Here is an 8,876-nt window from a genome sequence, read left to right on the forward strand (position 1 = left end):
TCTTGGGCTATGGAAGAGCTACACAGCTGCGAGGGCTGAACAGATGAATGTCTCTATTCAGCATGGATTGATGATGCTGTGGTCACAGCCAAAATGCCCCAAAGGGCTTTTCTGTCCAGAAAAAGGCCTTGATAAAAGTAACCAGAAAGCAGCACACAGCTGAGTCCCACTTTAAGGAAAGAGAGATACATTAGGTTTGGGAGAAGAGTTTCTCCTTCAGAGATCAAACTCGCTCAAGATTAAGAGGGGTTTGGGGGATGCACACTGTCTGACTGGGTAATAACAGCAGTTAGTCCTAGAAGGTAGGAGACCTAGAAAATTGAAGTATTTCCCTTTTATTTCAGTCAGTGGGGATTGTGACAACATCCATGCTTGCAGCAAGAATTCATAGTTTTTCTAAGTGTGTCCTCCGCCTTAAGCCTGAGAATATCATTCTTCTGTGTAAAATATGTGGTGCTTTAAAAAAATAAGTAATAATTACAGTTTACACCTCCTCAGCAGACGTTGCAACCTCCCTGAAGAGTCAGTCACTACTAAGTTGCAACCCATGGCTCAGAAACACTTGCTGATACAGCTATGGGCTATCTTCTGTATTTGATAGTGACTCTTGATGTGTAGTTCAGAGCACGCAGATGAGAACATTTGCTAAATTAAGCTTGAAGAAGACCATCCTGAGGATCCCTGTGGTGGAAATTAAAATTTAAATCTTGCCAATAATTTGTGAGTGTAGCATACCAGGGTGTAGGCCCTGCATAGAAAATGATTTCTTGGTTAATCTGATTTTGAACTGAAAAAGTGTTTAAAAGTAATGAAGTGGGTTATTCCACATTTGCTTTGATCATACAAAACCTGATTCTGATATTCAGAGTTCTGCTGAGCATGATCTGGCTGCACTACACTTCTATAGTCATTGATGAGACCACCGTGTTCTAGAGAATACCTGGACATGATACAGCATATCCTACCAGTGTATGATTTTGCTCAGCAAAACACTGCTAAATCCTTTGCAAAGGAATGTTTGTTATGGAAACTACACATAATTTAAAAAAAAAAAAATCCCCAAAAAAACTAAACATAAAAAAACCTAAACATAAAAAACCCCTAAATTATAGAAACAACTTGATCTATTTATACTAAATATTACATGCATAAATTAGGGACATCTATTAAAATATAACATTCTCTACAGTACTGAAAGTGATCTGGCTTTACTGGTTGGTGTTAAAGTGGGGATAGTAACTCCAATTTTTCAGGTTTTTTTTAAAGTAATCTGATTTAAAAATTCTGCTTTGGCAAATTTAAGTGAAAAGACAGCAAAAGAAAAACTCCGTCTGCTTTCACCAGTCACGTACATGCTCTCTTAGCTAAAGTCAATGAACGGTGAGAATGTCTAGTCTAAAAAACAAAACCAACTGTCTAAAAATTCTTTTCTAAGATCAAGTAAACTAAGAAGAACACAAGAACGAACATTTTTTTTCTGATAATTTTATTTTCACATTACTTTAACATTTTTGAAACTATTTAACAGTTATTTAAAAGACAGATATCATTTCTTTTGAAGAGAATACATTTGTCACATATTCCCTAAGAAATTCACAGAATGTAGTATGAATAGTAAACCAAAAAAATTCTGCCTTCAAACATCCGTGCTGACTCCAGTAAGCCCAAAGAAGTATAACAGAAGGACTCTCATGGCATTTCAGAGAGACATACAATCCTTCTTTCTTTCAGAATAATTTAAAAATTCGTCACAAACAGATCAAGTTTAAAAATGGAACACTTGTTATTTTCCTTGTATTTTCAGTCTAGACTAAAGTGGTCCCAGTCTAGAAAAGCACTACAGAATGCATCTAACTATAAACACCCAAGAAGTCCTTTGAAAGCCACTTCTGAGGTGATTTGCTAGAATGAAGTCAGATTGAGCAGTCTCCTTCTTTTCTTTATCTGTTGCCTGTATTTTTGCAATAAAGGTAACAGATTGTACAACAGAGAAACTCTGAGAACAGCTTGAGGAACTTCCAGAAAATAAACTCAGAAGAAAACTGTAGTTTAAAAGGGAATATTATGCCACTTGCTTATGGCTAGTTACCAGTCTCCTTTCTCTCAGCAAGTCGTTATTCTCAGAGTAACACGGCCAAAGCTCCCCAGGCTGGCAAGTGTCAGGGTAGGAACAATCGGAGTTTGCCATCCAAGGTGGCTGTGGTGAGCTGCAGTTCAAAAGAAAAGAACATATGGCTTTAATGAAGATCTTTCCAGTAAGCACAGTTTACTTTAGAGCAACAAACTGAATGAAGATCATTAAGATGATATTTAAATTACTTCTATGTTAAAAGGTCCAGGATTCATTTAAAAAAAAAAAACCCAGAGACTCCTCTCAACCAAGCTAATCTGAGAATTCCATTTCACTTAGACTTTTATTTTCTAACTATTTTCAAATTTGTGTCAACATCCGCTAACACATCAACAGTCTGTAAAACTGAAGCATATGTTAAAACCACATAGAAAGTCAAACAGACTTCACTGTGTATGACTCAAGAAGGGAATATGGAAGAAATAAGAACAAGCTGGAATAAATGAGGATGGAAAATACTGTGAATTAAATCAGGCATACCAACAAATACAGTTTTCTGATTTTTATTGGTGTAAAGTGTAGAGTAAGAATTTCCTTTGTAAGAAAGTATGCTGAAAAATTTTATGAAGAGGCAAGTCTTGAAGACGTGCATAAAGAGCCTTCAGTTGCATGAGCTTTCTTTCACCAGTGTCAGAAGATCTTAACTATAAAATGAGGCAACACTATTTTCTGCACTTACCCCCACAAACAAGCACTTGAAAACCTGCTGTATCTCAGAAAGGGATAATCTACAAATGACACCACTCATTAGTAATTAAAAATTCAAAGTGTTTATTCCTTGCATATTAGGATTTGCAGTTATTTCACACCAGTGATAAAAAATCTGAAGGGCTGGAACCAAACAGGCATCTCATGCCCTAACCAGTTCATTTGGTTAACTTTTTGCATCCTCATTTTTCTTGATCTGTTCTTTCTTTGACACTTTGTCTCATTTGCTTTCCTCCTTTGGAGAAACGAACTCTGTGTTCAATGAATTATGCTCTTGGGTTTGTATTCCCTCCTTCAATATCTCCAATGATTGATTCTAATTTCTCATAAGTGTTATCTCTCAAGACAGTGACTTATATTCTCTTATTTTCTTTTTTTCTTACTCTCACTTACGTAACCTGAAATAATTGTCCAATCTAATTTCTCCAACTCTACTTTTTACAGCTATCCAAGATTACTACATACTCCCAAAGACTTCTAATATGGTTTTTATCTACCTCTGCACCTTATTATTGTGTTGTTATTTAACCCCAGACAGCAACTAAGCACCCCACAGCTGCTTGCTTACTCACTCGCTCCACCCCAAGGGGGATAGGGCAGAGAATCAGAAGAATAAAAGTGAGAAAGTTTACGGGTTGAGATAAAGACCGTTTAATGGGACACAAAAGGAAGAAAATAACAATGATGTTAATGATAACAATAATGATGAAAGAGTTATAATATACAAAACAAGTGATGCACAACGGTAACCACTCGCTGACTGATGGCTAGACACTTTGCAAGCAGATGCACTAAGCCAGCTTTCCCCTCAGTTTATATACCCTGAGCATGATATCATATGGTATAGAATATCCCTTTGGCCAGTTTGAGTCATCTGTCCTGGCTGTGTCCCTCACAACTTCCTGTGCCCTTCCAGCCTTCTTGCTGGCAGAGCAGGAGAAGCTGAAAAATCCTTGACTTGGTATAAAAGCTGCTTAGCAAAAACTAAAACATCAGTGTGTTATCAACATTATTCTCATACTAAATCCAAAACACATCAGCTACTAGGAAGAAAATTAACTCTAAAAAACCAGGACATATTGGAAAGACAATGTATCTATAAAATGCCTAAGTAATGTGTCCTTTCTAAATTTCTGTAGCCATTTATCATGTGCGGGGGGAAAAAAATAATTATTTTATTAATTTATTATTATTTCATGTTATCAAAAGAAAACTGACCTAACCTGAGAAATCAGAGATTAATTCTATTCTATTACAGGAGATAATATAGAAATCTTATTTAGCTTTCAATTTAAAACAAAATAATTTTAAATAAACTCAAATTTTACAAGACCTAAGGATGTCATCTTGTCCATCATCCTGCTCCAGGTGCAACAGAAAACATTAGATAAGCTTAGCTATGGCTTTCTCTGGCTAAATCTTGAAAAATTTCAAGGAAATTCCACAAATTCCAGTGTTTAACTGCCTTCTTAGTGTCTTTCTATTTTTTTCCCTAATGTCCAACCTGAACCTCAAAAACTGCAATGTGTGGTCAATCCTCCTGTGATATCCTCTGACAGTACTGAAACACAGCTTGGCTTCCACCTGCTAAATGTATTCGCTACACTGCTATTACATTCTGCTTCCAGGGACCTTCTGTTTTCATTAACCATAAAAAATTATCTTTCTACTCCAACTAACCACCTCCATATTTTGGCAACATCAAACCAATCACTGAATGGTTGGCTGAACTAAAAACGCCCACCTTCTGGCTTTAAGATCTCTCCTTCTTGGTCATGTGCTCTAAACTGCTGTCCCTCAAGTCCTTCTCCTTCCTTTTCCCTCTCTTTTACTTTTTCCACCTGTTTTCCTTGGCAGTTGATAAAATGAGGTTGGCCTTTGGCTGCACCATTCTCCTGAGAAGTGTTACACTCAGTATCTTGCCATGAACAAAAGGAATATACCCTATATACAGAGCCAATAGTTTTTATTTAGCCCAACCAATGTTTTAAAAGCCTAACAAAAATAACCTAATTATTAGACAGTTAACACTCATAATACAAAAAATGCCTAATTATTTAAAAATATTTCATAAAAAATAGAGGGTTTGATGGGGTCAATTAGTCATTAGCATCCTGAGTTCTTTCAGTGTTAATGGTGATTTTCCTCCTTTGAATGAGTTTTTCTTGGGTTATACATTTAGACATTACATGGGTTAATGTAAACTAGCTCTGCTCTGGTTCAATGGACTGAAAGTCTGTTAGCATACTGAGTCCATTTTCTGGTTTGACTTTGTCAGAGACAAGCCTAAAATGCATCCTCACTAAGTATACAGCAAAGAGAAGTGAAGTGGGATAAGTAGGGACAACTGGGAGATTCAAAAGCAGATTTCTGATCCAAACTAAATTGCTAATACACACTTACAGGGAGCCCAGCTCAGCCTTCAGATGTTAGTATAAATTCCTATGCCTGACTGCTGAAAAAGCATATTCACTTATGTAAGTGGCATACTACATAGAACCACAGAATATGCCGAGTTGGAAGGGTCCCACAAGGATAATTGAGTCCAGCTTCTGGTCCTGCACTATCCCAAGAGTCACACCATGTGCCTGAGAGCATTGTCCAAATGCCCCTGGAACCCTGTCAGGCTGGCGCTGTGACCACTGCCCTGGGGAGCCTGTTCCAGCGCCCAGCCACGCTTTGGGGTGTGAACCTTTAGGAAACTTTTGCTAATATCCAGCCTAAACCTCCCCTGACACAACTTCAGGCCATTCCCTCGGGTCCTGTCTCTGGTCACCACAGAGAGATATCAATGCCTGCCCGCCCCCCCGCCTCCTGCTCATGAAGAAGTTGTAACTGAAATGTGGTCTCCCCTCAGTCTCCCCTTCTCTTCTTTTATGAAGGGACTGAAGATAAATTCACAACATCCATAACAATAGTTTTAGACTGTGTTATATTTCAGGCACTACAGAAATTTTGGTTAATAGTGTAATAGCAGTATAATAACAGTATAAAGCTAATTGCAATTTGTATTAACATAGATAATAAGAGCTACTAAAAATCTGGCCTGTAGGACCCTTTAAATTCCTGGTTTATCACGCTTAAGAGCTATTAAAATTTATTAATAATGTCCTCGACTATATTCAGAATCTATAGAAATCTCAATAAGATTTTTTTAAAAATATTTGACTTATGATGATATTACATCTCCAAATAATGAAAGTATGTTACTTCATTCAAACCCCTCCGCTCCCAAACGTGCTACTCCAAAACTGTTTTATATTAGATTTGAAATCTCTATAGTAGTTAAGTCAATATACTACTTAAGATTGAAAAAGAAAAAAACCCAAACAAACCAAACGCCCAAACTAATTATGTCTTACTATTACATATTCAAATCTTGGCATCAGTTCTGTGAATAATTTGACACCTATGTAAAGGTTTCCTATGGGACAAACACTAGAATATTATGGAATATTATGAAATTGTGGACTATTTTTTATATCAATGGATATATGAGCAAAGAAAAAACCTTCAAGCAGGGTGGGGAAGAAGATTGAAGTTCTGTGCATTTTAGAGCTTTTTACAAAAAATTCAAGCTTTAGAAAGTACCTATGACATTTGACTCCAGAATGGGGAGGAGAACAAGTTCTTGAACACAGCTCTCCTCTACTTCATGATCTGCACAACATAGAAAAGTTTATTGGATATTTAAGCTAAACCAGTGACATGCAGCGTTGGAAGGCTATCAGTTAACTAGCAGCATGATTTTCAAGACACTGTCTACTGCATTACCTTTTATATTAACATAGTATATATATTTTTCTAGAATTATCTTTGGTTGGAGGGAAATATGTTTCTGTAGTGATATCACACCAAAAAAAAACCCAAAAACCATGCTGCAAATTAGAGACCTGGATTTTTTTAAGCTACAAACACAAATGGTTGAATTTGTATAGAAATGCATCAAACTAATATTCTGTTTTAATATTTCACACGTGTATATATATATTTGTATAGAGGGCAGGCTTCAAGACATACTGTACTTCAGGAAATAACAAGAATCAAAGCAATTTCATCTGTTATCACATTACAGGTACATTAATATGTTTTTGCTTTCTTTTAGTTAGTATAAGTATGTGTAATATGCAAGTAGAGACACAAATTTTGAAAATGTCCACTAGCTGCACAGCAAAAAGTACCATCTTGCCAAAAGTCCAGTATCTAAGCAGAGCAGATGAGAATGTAGTTTTTAGGGGGTTAGTATTTTCAGCTTTCATTATTCAAACTTTTCTATGAAAATAAGAGGCCACAGGTAGAACCAATGCTCTTGAATTTTGCATTTGTTTCAGAACTAGCAACAAGCAAGAGCAACAGGAAAAGGAGGCATTATGGAATTGGATTTTACTACATTTTTCTTGTTCAGAAAGTAGGGTCCAAAGCAACGCAGAATTCATCACCTTTAATCCTGATGATCTATAGTGCATGAAGGCTTTACCAACTCTGATTTTGTGGTTTAAGCCAAGAACAGAAGACATGTAAGCAGCACTTTGGAAAGATTTGTTCTCTTGAAAGATGAGTGTTTAATTTGACAGCTGCACTCTTAAGCATTCAATCAGTTAGCTCAAAGCCACATGAGTTTTTTTGCAAACAGAAGACAGAAGTTTTTATTAAGATAGCTCTCCTACTGCAGAAATGAGAACTGAGGAGAAAATATAAAAAACAGGTTAAGAGCTTTTAGCCATAATTCCTTGAGGTGTATCATACACACATAACCATCTAGGGGCAAGTACCTGTAGCATCACTCGAGCTGACAACTTCAGTTTTTATAGTACTTGTATGCTACACATGTTCACATTTTTCCTCCCATTATGCATGGATAGGGTAGGTGGATTTTACTGTCTCTAATGCCTGTGTTTGATATGGTTTGCATATCAGAGATGGCTTGCCTATTCAGAGGGACTCAAGTTCAGGGGCCACCATGAATGAGACATTAAACAGCTGTTAAAGGACCCACTGGTGGTGTTTATATAGAGATGCTCTAGGTAGGCTTTTGGCCTTAAAGAGGAGAAAGTTTTTTCTAGAATTGATAGGAAGGATAATTGTATAGAAAGCCAAATTATTCAATAGATTGAAGTTGTAAGAGGCAAACAATGTCTCAAAGTTAGTAAGCTGCAGCTGTAGAGAGGCCAAGGATTAAAAACATTTTTCCAGACCACCTGTATGTGCAGAATGCAATCAGAAAAATTATGAAAAGGTAACAGATCCACCATATCCAGTATTTTCACTAGTCACATAAACAAATGAACAGATACATTTAAAGATAACTAGGTATAAAAATATTCTATTCTTCCCATACTGGACTGGAATTTCAGCCTCTTCAGGACTCATTATTGTTGAGGTTTATTAATTTGCCTCTCTTCTATGCAAAGCTTAAGTCCACTGCCAGCAAGGTGCAGTCTGTGTTCCCTATACACTTTGTAGCCTTGTACTGGAGTGCCTCCACTGATTATCCTTCTTCCACCAAATATTTCATAAGCCTATCAGATCACCCAGGGCCACCTTCCCTCAGTGCTGTCCACTCTGTTTTCCCATCATATTTCTTTGGTTTTAAAACCTTTTGACTTTCCTTATGACTCAGATTAAGTTTACCTCTTCTGGACAGATGTTCCTGGAGCCTCCTGGGAGGCTTCTCTAATGCATAATACTTTTAAATGCACTACCTACTTCAGCACCTACATTTCTTTGCTGTCAGCCTTTAATAAATATTATTTAAGTGTTCAGTAAAAGCAGAATTTTCATCTATTTAATTTAACATGACATTTTTATAGGCAAGTAAAACTAGTAACTCACAATAATTCTTTTGATGTGTCAAAATTACTTGATCAACTTGTTCTTGGATTCTTCATTACATTTATGTAAGATCCATTTCCAATTATGTTCACAAATCTGGAAATACTGAGTTTGGCTGGGGTTCTTTTTTGTCTTCTATCAATTCCTATGTACCCTAGTGTCCTGGGTTGCAGTGTATTCTATTACCATCCTCAGGAGCCGTTGA

At 36.6% G+C, this 8,876-nt stretch overlaps 1 protein-coding gene across 1 annotated transcript in view; it reads right to left on the reverse strand.

Moving 5' to 3' along the window:
- Nucleotides 1–1,482: 1,482 nt before the first annotated feature.
- WDR27 (WD repeat domain 27) overlaps nucleotides 1,483–8,876 on the reverse strand; it is a 96,090-nt gene continuing 88,696 nt past the window's right edge. The window contains exon 23 of the mRNA XM_042025167.1: nucleotides 1,483–2,207. Coding sequence (XP_041881101.1) covers nucleotides 2,160–2,207 — 48 coding nt within the window. The 3' untranslated portion in view covers nucleotides 1,483–2,159. The remainder of the gene's footprint in view (nucleotides 2,208–8,876) is intronic.

This window comes from Corvus kubaryi, unplaced genomic scaffold, assembly GCF_017639235.1.
Source record: "Corvus kubaryi isolate FWS band 111438036 unplaced genomic scaffold, C.kubaryi_AGA036_p1.0 37266, whole genome shotgun sequence".
NCBI classification, from domain to species: Eukaryota; Metazoa; Chordata; class Aves; order Passeriformes; family Corvidae; genus Corvus; species Corvus kubaryi.